Source organism: Scyliorhinus canicula, chromosome 10, assembly GCF_902713615.1.
Source record: "Scyliorhinus canicula chromosome 10, sScyCan1.1, whole genome shotgun sequence".
Lineage (NCBI taxonomy): Eukaryota > Metazoa > Chordata > Chondrichthyes > Carcharhiniformes > Scyliorhinidae > Scyliorhinus > Scyliorhinus canicula.
This window is the reverse complement of record NC_052155.1, coordinates 68,511,025-68,529,925: the sequence shown is the minus strand read 5'-3', so window position 1 is coordinate 68,529,925 and position 18,901 is coordinate 68,511,025. Positions and strand designations below refer to the sequence as shown.

The 18,901-nt window shown below is 44.6% G+C and overlaps 1 protein-coding gene across 1 annotated transcript in view; it reads left to right on the top strand.

The window, feature by feature from the left end:
* The window catches only part of lrrcc1 (leucine rich repeat and coiled-coil centrosomal protein 1), a 173,503-nt gene that overhangs the window by 28,261 nt on the left and 126,341 nt on the right, over positions 1–18,901 (top strand). The window contains 1 exon segment of the mRNA XM_038809142.1: positions 16,678–16,845. Coding sequence (XP_038665070.1) covers positions 16,678–16,845 — 168 coding nt within the window.

Genomic DNA, 18,901 nt, shown 5'->3' with positions numbered 1-18,901 from the left:
GGATAATTATTAGTATAGGACCTTCTAGAACTTGTGGAAGCTGTGCGTGTCATTATGTATGTGAAAGGCTAATATGCACTATTGCTAATGATCTGCTGCCTATTTTTGCCCTCCAGCGTAACTAAAACCTACGTAGAGATCTAACTGTGTGCTTTTACTCTGGCCCAGAAATTAAATGCTCTTAAGTCCTTACCACCAGGAGGCAAAAATGCCAGCAAATATGTTTCCAGCCCAGAAAGTTTGCTCTCTGAAGACTGCTGCATCAGTTAGGCAAATGGAATGATTTATGAAACTATGAATAGATAGTGGATGAAGAGACCTGAAGGATTGCTTGGGCAGAGATGTAGGGAGAAACAAGGGTAGCGGATTGCAGATCTGATTAATTGGAAAGCAGTTGAAATATATTAAAACAGCAAGGCAAACTCACAATGCAACCATTTTAATTTTGCAGCCTAATAGAACTGACTGCCTCATTTAATTTACAGGAAGAGAAATAGACATCATTATCTACTTTACAGAATTGTAAGTAGACAAAATGCGATGGAGCTGTGGTTTATAATTTATGTCCTGCAAGTGGACTGCCTTCTCTCGAATTTTACAAAGTTACTTCTTCTCCAACTGTTTAATGGGAGAACGTTGTAGTTCATCCAGGACTTGGTGTTCCAACAAGCAGTCTGACAACATAGTTGGGAAGTTGAGAGAAGTGATAATGCGGTAGAGCTGGGTGCTGTCAACTTGCATGTAAAATCTGACATTATGTTACCAAGGTGCAAAAGTGTTGGCTGCAAGACTGCAAGAATTCAAGTTTTTAAAATGTTAGTCCATCTGTAAATGTTGACATCGAAAAATACACGGGAGTGTAGTGCTGACGACTAGGATCCAATTATGCATGCAGTTGGCCCAAATGTTAATAACATGTTCAAGAAAATATGTGACGAGAAGGAACGCAGCACAACAGAAAAAGGGGACAAAGAAATAAAATAATTTTTTTTTAAATAGGTTTTTGTATATAACCTAATGTAAAGTGACTGAGCTTGATCATATCTGCACAATTGGACCTGACTAAAATGCGAAGAAATGGTAAACAAAGACCAGGAGGTGAAAATAATAAGATAAAAGCAAATTACCGTGCTGGAATCTGAAACAAGAACAGAAAATGCTGGACAATCTCAGCAGGTCTGACAGCATCTGTGGAGAGAGAAGGGAGCTAACATTTCCAGTCTGGATGACAGTCAAAGCTCGAGAGAACTGGAAATAGGGTCAGATTTGTACTGTAGTTGGGGGGTGGGGGGGGGGGGGGGTGGAGTGGTGTGGCTGGTTAGGGGGCCAGCGATAAGTGGAGATACACAAAGTTGTCGAGGAAGAAGATAAAAGGAATGATTAAGGCTAAGAAGGGTGCTGATAGTGGCACATAAAGAGATTAAAATGTGTGATTGGCAGAACAAAGGTGAGCAGTGTGTCAAAGAACAATTAGGAACAGTTGGCCGAAGTGGAGTAGGGGGAGGGGAACAATGGTGAGGGAATAACAGATCAATGGAAGAAATTAAAATAATAAATTGATAGAAATAAAATGGGGTAAAGGTGGTGGAGAGAGTTCACAGTCAGAAGTTGTTGAACTCATTGTTGCTGTAATGTGGCTAATCGGAAGATCAGGTGCTGTTCCTTCAGTTTGTGCTGGGCTTCAGTGGAACATTGCATCAAGCCAAGGATGAACATGTGGACGTGAGAGCAGGATGGTGAGTTGAAATGGCAAGCGACAGTAAGGTCTGAGTCCTGCTTGCAGACGGACCAGAGGTATTCTGCAAAGCAGTCACCCAGTTTATTCTCCCCAATGTAGAGTAGACCGCACTGGGAGCAGCAAATGCAATAGACCAAATTGAAGGAGATGCATATGACGAGCTGCCTCACTTGACGAGAGTTTTTAGGGCCTGAGATAGTGAACAGGGAGGAGGTCGTGGGGCAGGTGTTGCACCTTCTGCGATTGCATGGGAAGGTGCCGTGGGAGGAGGGTGAGGTGTTGAGGTTGATGGAGGAGTGGACCAGGGTATCACGAAGCGAACGGTCCCTGCAAAATGCTGATGGGGAGTGGGGGGAAGATATGTTTGGTGGTGGAATCATGCTGGCGTTGGCGGAACTGGTGGAAGATGATTCTTTGAATGCGGAGGCTGGTGGAGTGAAAAGTGAGGACAAGGGAGACTCTATCTTGGTTCTGGGAGGGAGGAGAGGGGGTGAGGGCAGAGGTGCAGGAGATGGTTGGACACAGTTGAGAGCCCTGTCTACCACGTAAGCAAGAGCATCATAGGGCGTCGTGAATAGTGGGCGCGATTCTCCGCAAATGCAGAGAGTCGTAAAGGCTGCCGTGAAACTGGCCGTGTTTCACGGCAGCCTCCGCGCCCCCTCCCGGGACCCGATTCTCCCCCCCGGGCAGGGCTAGCAGCGCGGCCCCGAGAAGCACGGCAACGTGGGCTTAGCGACCGTCGCTAAGCCCGCGCACCAAGCGCACGATGACATCAGCCGCGCATGCGCAGGTTGGACGGCTCCAACCCGCGCATGCACGGATGACGTCATCACACATATGCGTCAAACCCGCGCATGCGCGGGCCGTCATGCCCCTCAGCCGCCCCGCGGACTGATCCTGCGGGGCGGCGGAGGAACGAATAGTGCGCGGGTATCGGACCCGCTGCCCGCGATCGGTGCTCACCGATCGCAGGCCCATGCCACCCTTGGCACGGCCGTGGTTGTCCGGGACGGCACTTTGCGGCCGTTTTCACGAACGGTGAGAGCAGGTGTGTTTGCGTTCATGAAAATGGCCGTAAAGGCCTGGGAACTCGGCCCATCGGCCTGGGGAGAATCGCTGTTCGCCGTAAAAAACGGCGAGCAGCGATTCGTGTCGTGGGGCGGCCGTGGGGGGGGGAGAATAGCGGGAGGGCAGGAAAAATGTCGGGAAGGCCCTCCCTCTATTCTCCGACCCGTCGTGGGCAGCGGAGAATCGCGCCCAGTGTTCTTACAGGGAGCAGGTCAGTCCGAGGGAGAGTAGTTGAGGAGTCTTGTAGCTGTGGGGAAGAAGCTGTTCCTATGTCTGGATGTGCGGGTCTTCAGACTTCTGTATCTTCTGCCTGATGGAGGGGTCTTGAAGCGGGCAAAGCCTGGATGTGCGGGGTCTCTGACAATGCCGTCTGCCCTACCCTCTTGAGGCAGTGGGAGGTGTATACAGAATCAATGTGGGGGTGGCAAGCTTGTATGATGCGTTGGGCTGAGTTCACCGCACTCTGCAGTTTCCTGCGATCTTGGGCTGAGCAGTTGCCATACCAGGCTGTGATGCAGCCGGATAGGCTGCTCTCTATGGCACATCTGTAGAAGTTTGTGAGAGTCGATGCAGACATGCTAAATTTGTTTAGCTTCCGTAAGAAGTAGAGACGTGTTGGGCTTTCTTGACTGTTGCATAAACGTGAGTGGACCAGGACAGACTGTTGATGATAATGATCCCCAGGAACTTAAAGCTATCGACCATCTCCACTTCGGATCCATTGATGTATACTGTTGGTGGGGGGGTCGTGCTACACTTCTGAGGTTGATGATCAGTTCCTTGGTCTTTCCAACATTGAGAGAGAGGTTGCTTTCTGTATACCATGCAACCAAGTGACCTATCTCCTTTCTGTAGTCTGATTCGTCGTTGTTTGATATACGACCCACCACAGTCATGTCATTCGCAAACCTATAGATCGAATTGGAGTTAAATCTTGCCACACAGTCGCGTGTGTATAGGGAATACAGTAGAGGACTGAGCACACATTCTTGCAGGGCCATGGTGTTGAGGACTATTGTGGAGGAGGTGCTGTTGCCTATCCTGGCAGATTGCAGTCTGTTGGTGAGGAAGTCAAGGATCCAGCTGCACAGGGAGGGGTCAAGTCCAAGGTTGCAGAGTTTTGTTATTAGTCTTGTCAGGATAATGGTGTTGAAGGCGGAGCTGTCGTCTATGAACAGCAGTCTGACGTAGGTGTCCTTGTTGTTGCGATGTTAGAATGTTGATTGTAGGGCCAGAGAGATAGCATCTGCTGTGGATCGGCTGCGGTGATAGGCGAACTGCAATGGATCGAGGCCGCCTGGGAGGCTGGCGTTGATCCATCTCGTGACTAGCCGCTCAAAGCATTTAATGATAACAGACGTCAGGGCCTCCGGTCGGTAGACTTTGAGGCACGCTACCTTGTTCTTCGTTGGTACTTGTATTATGGTGGTCTTCTTGAAGCAGGTGAGGATCTCGGAGCAGAGAAGTGAGGTGTTGAAGATATCTGCGAATGCACTCGTCAGCTGGTCATCAGCGGCTCTGCGTGCTCGCCCAGGGACTCCGTCGGGGCCCTTCGCTTTCCGTGGGTTCACTTTCAAGAAGGCAGCTCTTACCTCTGAGGCTGTAATAGTGGGTATGGGTGTGTTCAGGGTTGTTGGGGCAGGTAGCACTGATGTATTGGCTGACTGGCACAGTCAAAGCAGGCACAGAACTTGTTCAGGTCATCGATGCTCCAGCATCAGAGATTCTGCCTGTTTCTTAAGGTGTCGGATGAGACGAAGGACAAAATCAAATTGGGGACAAGGACAGATTTGGGATTGGGTGAGTCGGCACTGCTGGAGAGGAATGTCAACTGTGTGCATATGGCAGCGCATGGCGTTGAGCATGGATCTCAGAATACGGCAGGAACAACAGTTTGAGGAACGTTATGTATCCTGGAGATACCTGTAATCCTGGGTGGATACAAAACGTGAGGCGTGGAATTTGTGTTGGAATCCACATGGGCTAAGTCGGAGATGCAGGCAGTTGCTGAGGAGAATAAATTAAGCTGCAAGCAAGGAGGAAGTCCGTTTCAGCCAATCAAGCGAATCCTGAACATAAGGGGAGGAACAATAACACAGATCATGGATGCATTGGTAGTCATTTTTCAAATGTTCTTGGATTCTGGAACTATGCCAAAGATTGGAAACGTGCCAATGTATCCTTGTTCAAAAAGGGTTGGAGGCCAAATGCAGGAAAGCACAGACCAGTTTGTTTAACTACAGTTATTGGAAAAATATTAGAATTAATTTATTAAGGAGAGAATAGCAGTGATAGGAAGTCATAATCTGATTAAGCAGAGTCAGCATGGTTTCATGAAGGGGAAATCATGTCTGACAAATTTACTGGAGTTCTTTGAGGAGGTAACAGCCAGAGTAGATAGAGGAGAACCAGTCGGTATTGTATATTTGGATTTTCAAAAGGCATTTGATAAGGTGCCATCCTAAAGGCTACCATGTAAGATGGAGCTCATGGTGTTGGAGGTAATATTCTGGCATGGATAGAGGGTTGGCTAACTAACTGGAAATAATGAGTAGTGATAAGGGGAGTCTATCTCCGCTTGGAGGGCAATAACCAGTGGAGTGCCACAGGAATCAGTGCTGGGACCGCAGCTCTTCACAATATATGTGAACGATTTGGAGGAAGGAACAGAATGTACTGTGGCCAAAATTGCGGATGATGCAATGGGGGAAGGGAACGTTGCTCTTTTATCTTTATTAATAAGAACCACAAGACGCGAGTACATTCCGTATATTGGGCAAATGACCAAACAACCAGTATATTAGTTCAATTATTGTTTATTATTAAACATAGGCTTGGTTCTATGCGTAATAATCTACACGTGGCTACACATTAAACGATACCTAACAACTTAAATGACCTTTACTTAACTTTCAAGTGACCGGCTCTGTGCAGTTTAGATAAGGCCTTTATCTGAATCCCCAAGGGTGGCGGCTGGAAGTCGTCAGGTCCGTCTCGGCTGCGGCTCGTCCTTCAGGTAGCGATCGCGAGTCCTTGAACTTGGCTGATCGATGTGCTGCAGTTGGTGAGGCAGAGGCCGGTCCCAAAAGAGACAGAATATTGGTTGTGCAGTTCTTCTTATCCTCCGATCTTTCACGCTCTTTTGGGTGGTCCTAACTAGGGATCCAATCAATTCTGGCCAATTCGGGGCAGGGTACCTCGATGGCTGGGCGGGTCCTAGCTGCTATTGTCCAAGGCACGTATGCACTTGCAAATAAGGTAAATAGACGCCCTGAGTCTGTCACTGTTGCTATGTTTCAATCTGTGTCCCATTGTTCTAGGGAAATCGGTGATTGACCTTTTAGCACTTGTGTGTTTCTGTACAGGTCTGGTTTTCCTCTGCACAAAACAGGTGTCCCAACCTGACCACATTCCCATTATTCTTTGCGGGCGGCCATTTTAGATGGCCACAGGAACGTAGTTTGTAAGGAGGATATAAATAGTTTACAGAGAGATATTGGCAGGTTAAGTGAATGGGCAGAAAATTGGCAAATGGAATTCAAGGTGGGAAAATGTGAGATTCATTTTGGAAGAAAGAATGCGAAGACAGATTATTATTAAACGGCAGAAAGCGGCAGCACAAAGTGACTTCATGAAACCCAGAGAGTTAGCATGCAGGTGCGGAAGGTTACAGGGAAGGCAAATGGAATTCAAGGGCGAATACAAGAGGCGTTGCTGCAACTATACAAGGTACTAGTGAGGCCACATTTGGAATGCTGTGTACAGTTTTGGTCCACTTATTTCAGGAAATATATATCACCATTTGATGCAGCACGTAGGCCGTTAAGAGTACCCAATTAATTATTTCCAATTAAGGGGCAATGTAGCGTGGCCAATCCACCTATCCTGCACATCTTTTGGATTGTGGGGGCGAAGGCAGCTCTCGTAGCTCTGCTCAAAGCAGTAAGATACAAGAAAGCAATTGTGAGAGGAACTGAAGGACGGTTGATTGATTGATTGATTTATTTATTGTCACATATACCGAAGTACAGTGAAAAGCAATTTTATGCGGCCAAGGGAACGTACATAGTACGTACAAAGTAGACAAAAATATAATCGACAAGTACATATACAGATAGTGATTGGTTACAGTGCAGAACAAGGGCCAGAAATCTGTAAATAGAGCAGGATAATGTTCATGGGCAGCGCAGACAAAGCTGAGAAGGAATCGTCTAGTGAGAAACTAGGGGCGGAATTGGATCGGAGAATCGCCCGGGGCTGGCGTCAATCCCACCCCCGCCGTGGCCCGAATTCTCCGCCACCCGGGAATCGTGCCACGCCAGTCTTTCGGAAAATGTGGACTGGATTTCAGAATGCAAACCGCTAATGCAAAGCATGATTGAGAGAGAAAACTGTGTTTTTCGAAGTCGAGTTTGGAAGCTCTTGCGTGACAACCATATGGGTGGAATCTCAGGAGAAACCCAAAGACTGGGCTTGGGTTCAGTGTGGAGAGTATTTTTGACCACAGTCAATCTGGATGTTTTTAAAAAATGACTTTGGGTGCTAATGAGACCATTATAGCTTCAAATGTACTGTGTCATCCATATTAATCTTAAAACTGGTGTGTAATTGTTAACCTAAGGGACGATTAAAGGAGTAATATATTATAATCCAATTTTTCCATGTTCAGTAAATTTCCTTTTGTTGTTGAAACTCATTAGTGGTCCTGGGACACACTTTCTCCACATTTGATTTAAAAAAAAATAAGTGTCAGTATTTTGAGCCAGGGTTTCATTTTCCGTCCAGTTCTAGCATCAACTGGGATCATAACACACTCCTGACTTGTGCCTTGTAGATTGTGGGCAGGTTTTAGGGAGTCAGGAAGTCTTATATGGCGTGTATCTTACTGGCTATTTGTCAGCCCAATCCTGGATATTGTCCAGGTCTCACTGCATTTGGACATGGACTGGTTCAGTATCTGAGGAGTCATGAATGTTGCTGAACATTGTGCAATCATCAGTGGACATCCTCACTTCTGACCTTATGATGGAAGGAAGGTTATTGGTGAAGCAACTGAAGGTAGTTGGGCCTAGGAACTACCCCAAGGAACTGATGTCCTGGAACTGAGATGACTGACCTCCAACAACCATAACCATCTTCCTTTGTGCCAGGTATGATTCCAACCAGTGGAACGATTTCCGGCTGATTCCAGTTTTTCTGGCGCTCCTTGGTGCCATACTCGATCAAATGCTGCCTTGATGTCAAGGGCAGTCACTCTCATCTCACCGTTTGTCTTTAACTGCTTTTAATTTCCTGGATTACTTTGTGTGAATAATTCAATGTTGTTTGCTGGGTACCTGGTCCCTTACATTATCTTGATGATTTGTCGCCAGATTCTGCACTGTAGAGATTCTTGTCAGACTATCTCAGACGTGCACAAAGCAGCATACCGCATAAAATCTAAAATTAAAACAGAAATTAGTGGAAATACTCGGGTAAGAGAAATGTGGCTAATGATTACAATCTATAATTGCTGAACTCTAATGCTGAGCCTGTGAAGTATCTAATTAAAAGATGATGTAAAAACCACATGCCTTTGCTTAGCAGTTGTCTGCAACTCAAATTTATTCCACGGGGATTCCAAATGATATTCCTATCCTTCATTGTTCAGATTCACCCACAATTGCAGATATATTTAAGATTTTAATCTTCCTTTAACCACTGCTCTTGTCTCATCCTGAGATCCACTCTCATCAGAATGCAGTACAAACATGTCTACCTTTGATCATTCTCCTCTACAGCACCGGCTCGTGCTTTCTCAGTTCCATATTGTCCTTCATCTTATTGGGCATTTTAACAATTTATTTTTCCCTTTCAGGTCACAAACTGCAGCATCTCCGTATACTAACCCGTCCCTGGTTCTTCTCCCTCAACGTTCTCTGACCCTATCCCTTAATCTTAGCATTTTTTCAGTATCCCTTGTGATCTCAAATGATCAGCCTTCAGCAAAGCCCTCAGCTACACCTCCTTATGCTCACAGCTCAATTAATTTTGTGCTCAGCATGACACTGACTTCATCCTCTGCTACCTTGTCTCTGCTTTGTTCAAGGGTCTTTCCTCCCCCCAGTGGGCCCTTTCTCGAATTAAAATTTTTGTTCTGGCTCTGGCCTCTTGCACATCTCTAGGGCTTAAATTTTTCGGCTGGCAGGGCCTCCGTTCCTGCCACCTGAAGAGTCCACAGGAAGAAATACCCGCTGACACGGAGTTCCCCACAGTCATTTCCTGTTGGAATGAACATAAAGGGCGAAATTCTCCGACCCCACGCAGGGTCGGAGAATTGGCGGGAAGTGGCGTTATTTCCGCTCCCGCAGGTTTTCGAATTCTCCCGCCGGTCAAAAACCGGCGTTGTGCAAATCCCGCCGGCAACCTGTGAAAACAGCTGGCGCCGGCGGGATTTCATTTGTTAAAAAACTTACACAAATCTCCGGCCCGGATGGGCCGAAGTCCCGCCGCTGGGAGGCCTTCTCCCGCCGCCGAGGTTTAAACCACCTCTGAAACGGCGGGCTCAGCGGCGCGAGCGGGCCCCCGGGGTCCTGGGGGGGCGGGGGGGGCGATCGGACCCGGGGGGGTGCCCCCACGGAGGCCTGGCCCGCGATCGGGGCCCCCCGCTCACTCTGCGGGGCAGTGCCGTGGGGGCACTCTTTCTCCTTCCGCTCCGCCACGGCCTCCGCCATGGCGGACGCGGAGGAGAACCCCGCATCGCGCATGCGCCGGCAGTGACGTCAGCGGCCAGCTGCCGCTGACGTCACTGCCGGCGCATGCGCCGACCGCCGAAAGCCTTTCGGCCAGCCCCGCTTCCGACGGCGCCGGGTGTTTGCGCCAGTCTTCTGGTGCAAACTGCTCCGGCGCGGGGCTGGCCCCCAAAGGTGGGGAGAATTCCCCACCTTTGGGGAGGCGCGACCCCTGAGTGGTTGGCGCTGCTCCCCTACGCCGGCACCCTCCGTCACGCCGGGTAGGGGAGAATCCAGCCCAAAGTGTCTGCAGGCGGAACATCGCACCCTCGTTCAAGAGCCGATGTATGAACTCGCCTCTAGTCCCTGCAGTGGATAGAACAGGAAGTTCAAGAAGACATTAGAGCCTGAGTCCAGGTACAGGATGCCCAGGAAAGTTCAGTGGGTGTCCCAGGGAGTGTAGGTAAGGCCTGGGGGAGTGCAATAGGTGTGATTGTGGTCTTGGAGGAGAGACCGGGGGGTTAGTGGCAGAGGAGCTTCCCACCTTTATAGTGCTCCAACTCTAAATGGCCTGCTTAGATTCGCAACCAGGCAGACCCATTGTTTCAGCCTGTTCATGTCCCACTGAGCTGATTTCTTCTTATCTCAACTTTTTTTTTCTTGCTTTATCTGAGATCATCCCACCTTCATCCCAGATTATTCAAGCGCCCTACCACCAGTTTACGAGCCCCAGGCACCTTCTTTTCACTCAGGACAAGCAATCTTTCTTTGCCTCCAACCTCACCAGCCTGAGGGCTCTCTACTTCCTCCATGAGGGTAGATTCAGCCATTTATTATTCACCCGCTTGTATTTGGTTAAACTTATTCACATATTGACTTTGACTCCACTCACGTCCTCCAAATAAAATCTGTTGCCATGGGAATGCATGTTAGCCTTAGTTGTGCCTGCCTTTCGAGGGAATAGATGGAACACCCTTTGTTCTGTGCTACTCCGGCACATGCCCTCATCTCCTTTTTCTGTTACTTTGATGACACATCTGTGTCACTTTCTGCTCTTGCCCTCCACTTGAAAATGTTATAACTTTGTTTTCAGTTTTCACCCTTCCCATAACTGCACATGGCCCATCTCCAAGTCTTTCCTTCCCTTCCTCAATTTCATTCACTTTCTGGGATAGGCTGTCGACCAATCTTAACCAATGTTCTACTGACTCACACTGCCAACTTTAGTATACTTCCTCACACCTCGTTTCTGCAACAGCTGCATTCCATTCTCTGTTTTACCATCTCTAGAGAATCTGGCGGTGCACCCTTCCATACTTGTGCTTCTGATATGTCATTTTTTTCATCAAGCAAGGATTTACTTCCCACTCCCCACCCTGGTTGACAGCATCCTGAATTGTGTCCATTCCATCTCTTGCACTTTTCATCGCATTTCCTTCCCCTGCCTGACCATCTAGACCCCCAACCTTCATCATCACAATGTGTTTGTCACCAAACTTTACTTTCAACAGATTATGCTATGGCATTTTTGCCACTTCCAGCATGATGATGCCATCAAACATATCTCCATCTCTCTCTCTGTCTCTCTCTCTCTCTGTCTCTCTCTCTCTCTCTCTCTCTCTCTCTCTCTCTCTCTCTCCCCCCCCCCCCCCCCCCCCCCCCTCCCCTCTACCCCCTCTTCAGCATTCTGAAAGGACCATTTACTCTGCAACATCCAGGTCCATTCCTCAATCACCGCAACACTGCCTCTCCTTTCCTTTGTACCTTTTCCATGTGAGTACAGGTGATCCAACACCTGTCTTTTTACCTCTTCCTTCGTCCACCAAGGGTCCAGATATTTCTTCCAGTAATTTACTTTTTTCAATGCGTATACTTGTGTTTGCTGCTCTCAATGTGCTCTCGTTTGCAGAGGTGAGACCAAAAGCAAACTGGGTGACCTCTTTGTGGAGTATCTCTGTTCAGTCAATAATCATGACTCCAAGCTTCCAGTCACTGTAATTTAAGTTCCCTCCTCCACTCCCTCTCTGAGCTCTCACCCTCAACCTGCTGCACTGTTCCAACGAAACACAATGTAAGGTCAAAGAACAGCGCTTAATCTTTTGATTAACCAGTTTACAATCTTTCGAGGCTGGAGAGTGAGTTGAACAATTGCAGATGATAGCCTCTGGCTCCATTTTATTTTTGTCATTTTTTGTTTTGTTTTGGGTGACAACTGTTGACAATATTGTTTCACTCTTACACCTTCCCTAGACACAACTTGGTTTACTTACTTGTCTCATAGGGGTGGGTTGATTAGATGGCTCGATTGCAGTGCAGAAATATGCCAATAGTGCAGATTCATTTCCCATGCTGGCTGGGGTAGTTTTTGAGGCCTGCCTCTTCACCATCCCACATAGTGATATAATTACATAAGTCATAATTAGAAACCTTTGACCAATAAGGACACTGCATGGAGAGAGAGAGACTTGACCCACTATCATTCTTTTTGGCATTTAATCTATTCTTCCCTTCACCCTGTCACAGGCTCCCTCCTCACCTTTCACTGTCTCTGCATTTGCTTAAAGCTACCTCTAACATTTTCCAGTTCTGAAGGTGATCACCCTGAATGTTAAATTTGTTTCTCTTTTCACAAATGCTGCCAGATCTGATGAGTATTTGCAGTATGTTCTGTTTTTACTCTTGGACTTGTGTTGTCTCTTTGATTTCGATATGTGTTTACCAGGACCATATCAGTTCAGCGAATCAGCATTCTTAAGATGAATATTTATGTCAAGTTTCAAAAAGAATCTGCGACTGATGACTTTCATTAGCTACCTAGTGGATTTAATATATGTTGTTTCAAATTCAACTTCCCATTCCTCTCCTGAAGGGGTTGAATCCTTGTTGGCATATTGTGCCATCATCCATAGATGTGTGTTTTGATAGTGACAGTCCACATGCTTTTAGGTGACAATAGCCTACTGACATGGCAATTGTCAAAGCAGAACCTGATTATGTTATTTCTTGTATTGACCAGCTGCTCAAGTTGGAAATCAGATGATCAGAAGTAGGAATCCTAGCTAACACTTCCTCAGTAACTCAGGAATTTAGATCATGTCGTGATCCTACGGGCACCTTGACTGAGATGAGAAAACTTTGAGATGGAACTTTTTTTGAGTAGCTCAGCTGCTGAATGAATAGACTTGGTGATAATATAGCTACTCAGTGCTTTGTGCATTAATGAATATGAATGTTATAAACTGTCTGCTCATTGGGATTTTATATTTACATAAATTAGCATATTTCCAATTAATTCAAATTTCATACAATAAATTAATTAAATAAAATTCTCCTTGGGCTTGCCGAATAAGATCACCAAACACATTTGCTATCACTGCTTGGCTCAACTTGCAGATGATAATGTAAGATTTACCTGACCTCATTTATGTGTTATTTCATATAGTGGAAGGTGTACGAGTAATGTGGTTATGGGCTGAATTTTACCGGTTGGGTAGCTGGCCCAATATCAGATGGAAATATGTAACAAAGCCGTTACATAAATTGTGGTGGGCACCCTGTTCAATTCTGGTCATGCCATCGATTAAATTCTTTACCAGTGCTACATGGTGGGGTAACCAATCTGCCACAGTTCCCTATGATTTTAACCACCTCTCGAGCATGCGCGCGCACACACACTCTTATTCTTGCCTCCTAGTCACAGGTAAAATTCTGCCCCATGATCCTGCAAAAGTACTTCATTGAGTTAAAATCTCATTATTTCTGTTTGACAAATACAGTTTTTAAAAGAAAATCAGTAAATGTAACCAACCAAGTTCTATTTGTAGACAATGGATCGGAAAATTAAGAGACATGGCCGATCCGATTTTGTTTGTTTTTACACAATCACTAAAGGTGAAAGATCCCTAAAGAGTGATCAAAATATGAAAAAGACATCCGTGAAAATGAATGAATGGGGGGAGTGGGGAAAGAGGAGAATTGTCAGGATCTTTCCAATAGATAAATTAAGATAGACAATGGCTTTCCTGGTTTGTACCTGTATTGTGATATATATCTTTCATATAATGGTCTCAGCAGGTCTATGCGTATAAGAGTGACACTTGCCAATTTTTAAATTCTATTTCCGTCACCACTGTTAGTGAATATTTTTTTGTTATAATAACCTGTCTCGATTGAATGTTAGTATTTCACTTTGCATGCCATTGGCACAGATCTTCTGTTCCCTGGGAGGTACCTAGAAAGTGCAATGGGGACCACCCCGGAAGTGCCTGTGCCTGCACGGGAATTACCTAGGAGGTACACACTTACGATGGGCAATTACTAGAACTATCCAATACTCCAATTTAAATCATGGGCTCCAGATTGCTCCAGCTCTCTGAGCAGAATAGTTACCCAGGAAAAATTACAAGGATTAAAACCACTTCTAACTCCTGGGTGATTATGGTAATGAAAGTCCCCCATCCACTGACTCTCCCTGACCACTACTCCTTGCTAAATATCCTAACTCAGCACCATACACTTGTCAAAGTGGCTGGATGTCAGTTAGTGCAGTAAAATGGGAGTGTGGCTTCACTTCCCCCAATACTGCTACACTGGAAGGAATCTGGAGCTACTGTGCTGCACAAGATCGGGCAAGAAATGTGCAGCCCCCAACTAAGATGAATAAAAAGGATAATATGGTGATTGCCACTCTCTGCAAGTTCTGTGCCATTAGTCAATTTTTCAAGGTGGGTGGTGCTGTTGCATACTTGCCTCTCAAACCATGCTTCTCTGTCTTTTTACTGTCCCTTTAAGTGAAGCATATCATTTAAAGGTTACTAAAGGCATTTAAGAACATTTTACACTTTCATTTTGTCATTGATGACTCTGAAAACACTTTGACAACCACACTCTGAACCTCTCCCTCCCAGTTTTTCCTGAAACTTTATCTTAATTTTGCTTCCCTAATCCATGTACCTATCATTCTTAAATCCATCCCTCCAACACTAATGACCCGTAGGACATTCTCCAACCCTTTCCCTCCTTGTCCCACCTCACTCCCTACTTCTGCTATATATGTTTTTAAAACCCATGTCTTGTTAACGTGGAATATCTTTCCTCTTTTGCTATCTCCTGGGATTCAGTCAAAAGTAGATTAATTCAATTGCTCAATAATAATCATAACCACAAATTTACAACATCCACACAAATATGGACATATGTTAATTACTGCAGTACTCAGTAATGAGAGCATCACCAACATCCTTCCATCTCCAAACAATGATGGATAAGCAGCAAACAAACCCATTTCAAATGGGTGTTGTCACTATGGCGTACCTTTGCTGACAGCTCAAGAGGACAGTCCTTGAGGTGCTGATTCTGCCACAGGTGCTGCACATGAAGCTACCAAGTGTCTTTGAAGGTTAGTGTTTTCGGCACTACCATCTGTTGCCTAGCCACTGGTCATTGTGGTGAATGCCAGTCCACAGGGAGTATCGTCATTTTCCTCTGTCAGCTAATGACACCCAACTGCAATAATTGATGCTTGGGGCCTTCATATCCCCCTTGAAAGCATTTCTGAAGTGGAACTTTGGGCATTCCATTGGTCGTCTGGCTAAGGCTACTTCACCATTAGGTCCTTGGGTGTGCAACCATCTTCCACCTTGCTGCTATGCTCGATCACCAAAACTGTCAGTGTTTGATGTGTGCGAACAAACCTAGGAGCTCTGCCTTTGAGAGGACTACCATATTCATTATTTTGTCTCCTAGGTTATACCCAATAAAATACTACACACTACAAAGATGGAAATTGTTAAGCTTTTTTTCTTGTCGTTGATGTTTCGTAGCCATACAGCATGGTACTGAGAACACAGGCCTTCTAAACCTTGAGCTTGGTCCTAAGTGTCAGCTTGACGTTATTTCATGCGTATTTCGTGAGTTGACCAAAGATGGTTATAGCAGGAGTTCTGACATAATGCTGTCCCGTAACAGCCTCCCCGAACAGGCGCTGGAATGTGGCGACAAGGGGCTTTTCACAGTAACTTCATTGAAGCCTACTCGTGACAAGCAATTTTCATTTCATTTTTTTCATTTCCCTTCAGATAGGAACATGTGGAATCTCTCTTTGCACAGACCTCTTGGGTTTTGCCAGGACACAAGGCTAGATTGCCTAGGTAACGGCTTATCCAAGGTCACTACAAGCACTCTGTTACTACAAAATAAGGGCCATTTCTGTACCAAGGTGATAAATTTATAATTCCTCTCTCGACACTGGCCACGTCTGGAAATAGCAACTAAGTGGGCAACAGGTCACAGGCACTATAATGAATATTCCAGATAACTCCTGTTAGCTCTTGCTGGAGCCATTAGGACAAATTGAAATGATTAATACATGCCAATTGATGATGCATGCAAATATTTGTTTTCATGAAGCTGTATGTTTTGCCCCATTTTAGTGTTTCTAAAATAATGTTCTCATTTTCTTTTGCTCTAATATCAAGTGCATATATAGATGGCCAAAGCCTCATATATCATTTGCTGTGATGTATTTCCAGTATTTGCTGCTTTAATGGCTATGGAGAGCTGTATGATTGTTAAGCTATTTGGCAGTAGGAAAAACGTACAATTTTGCACTGTTAGTATTGTGTTCAGATCATGTGTAACAAAGTGCAGACTAGAAGCAACTTAATTCTATTCTATCAAAGAGCCTCAGGCCACAATTCCAGCAGCACTTGGCTCCCACTATAATAAGATAGCAACTACAATTTTCCCTGTCACTTTTCTTTGCAGCTTTTGTATGAGGCTCCCATTTCGGTGACAGTTTGTGCTGAATTATGGTTGTCACAATATTTTAGCTGATATCTTACCAACAGTGAAATCTATTCAAGTATGTAATTAAACGTTGCAAAACAAATGTATACTCTGAAAGGAATGTTTCTGAAATGGTATTACTACAAACTTTAGAGAATCAGTGTTCATTAATGTTTTTAAAAGGGAATTGGATTGTCACTTGAACAAGAGACATTAAAATTTATTAGAACTGAGTAATAGGCTGGGATTAAACTAAGTGGTTTATGGAAAAAGGTGCTTGCGCAAACATGATGGGCCAGATGGCCTGTTTCGGACATGTGGTAACCTTTTATGATTCTGTATGCTAATTGTTTTTTGTGACCTATTGTGTTGCAGGCTTTTTACATCTTCGTGGCACTGCTCACAAGTTAAGTCTTATAGATCTTCACAGTAATTGCATTAGTAACTTCAGTCATCTGGTACAGTGCATGGTGGGCTTGAGGTTCTTAACAGATCTTATTCTGGTGAAAGATGGAAGAGACAACCCGGTATGTCAAACACCAGGTATGACATTAACAATATAACTTTTGTAATACTGTATTATCTACATACCTAGATAAATTCTTGGATAGTGAGTCAAACACTTGCCATTTATTAAAAGTAAGATGTCGCATAATCAAACCACCACCAAAATCACAAAGAATGCTTTGATACAGAAGATGCACTCACACATTGCAGTTCGGTGAGCTCAACTTTCCAAATGTCCCCTTCTTAATCGCCCAACATCGCATTACAATTGTTTGCCTTTAAGTTTAGCTAAAAGGCCATTACTACACCTTCTCCATGACCTTCACTCATGGTTTCCATGAGACAATATTAACTCAACATACCAAACCTTATGAGGTTCAACAGGACATAAAATAAACTGCTTTACCTAGTCAACTGTACAGAAAAGAAAAGAAACATGTGGATGTATCCATGTGATGATTAGAACTATTAAAGGCTATTTTATATGAAAATAGTTCAAGCTTTGCAGATATGTTAATATTCTACAGCTACTGCCTGTCAACTACCGTTCAGGTATTTTAATGGTAAGATTTTAACAATAGAACTAATAAAATGATGGTAATATGTGATCTTTTCTAAATTATTTCTCAGTCTCTTTGTCAGATATTAAGACTAGGTGCCTGCAGCTAGATTTAGACAAAGCTAATTCAATATTCAGTTCAGAGTCTTAACTCATTTTCTAACATGCATTTGAAATTTTAATGATGTTCCTGGAGTTTTAGGTGTAAATCGAAAATCCATTTTTAATTGTTTCTGGTAACTTGCATTATACCGTCTTTCAGAATCTGATTATGATTTTATATATAGTGTTGTGTGTGATTTATATGTAAAATTATATACAGATTATAATTTCAAACTATGCATCAAGGGTAGAAACTAAACATATATTTATCGTTTATTTTATTAAATTTATCCGTTCAATTAATAAGATTGCTTTCAAACTATGCAGATAAATTTAAAATCTATGCCAACACATACACAAAGATGCAGTTAGTAAATATTTGGCTTTTGGATTAAAGGGAGAGAGATAAGACTTGCATTGTTAAAACATTACAGCACATAAAGAACATACAGTTATAGGGTGTTTTGGGTTGTAGGTTAGATTTTGGAATGTTTTGACCACAAGCATAAAAAACAAAAAATACATGGGTGACCCATATTGTTTGATTATTTAGGGAACAGCTTTATGATTTTCTACTACTAGTCAATTTTTTAAAATTCTTTCATGGGTTGTGGACATTACTGGCTAGGCCAAGATTTTTATTGTTTTTAACAATTGCTTATGCTGTTCGCATGCAAGTAGTCCTGTGTTGTAGCCTAATCAGGTTGATACCTCACATTTAGGTATGCCTGGTGCTGCTCCTGGCATGCCCTCCTGCACACTTATTGCACCAGGGTCGATCCCCCACTTCAGTGGTAATGATAGAGTGGAGGATATGCCAGTCCATGAGGTTACAGTTTACGACTACCTACAACTCTTCTGCTGATGATGACCCACAGTACCTCACAGATGCCCAGTTTTGAGTTGTAGTTCTGTTAGAAGTCTATCCCATTTATATATGATTATGTACCATGCAGCAAGATGCAAGGTATCTTCAATGTGACGGACAAACTTTGCCTCCATGAGGACTGCATGTAGTCACTCCTACCAATACCGTCATGAGCAGATGTATCCACGATAGATAGATTGTTGATTCCCTCACGACATGCCGCAGACCCAGTTTGGAAGCTGTGCCCTTTAGGTCTCTGCCAACTCTGTCAGTAATGTTGCTTCCAAAATACTCCCGCAACCAGAGTACATCTGTACTCTGGTAAACCTCAGTACCTCTCCCAGGTGGTGTTCAAGATGGAGATGTACTGATTCACCAGCTGAGGGAAGGTGGTAGATGGTAACTAGCAAGAGGTTTCCATGCCCATGTTTGACCTGATGGCATGAGAGTTCATGGGGTCCAGCGTCGATGTTAAGAGCTCAGGGCATCTGCCTGATGACCATATACCACCATGCCACCACCTCTGATAGGTCAGTGGAACAGTACATACCCAGGGATAGTGA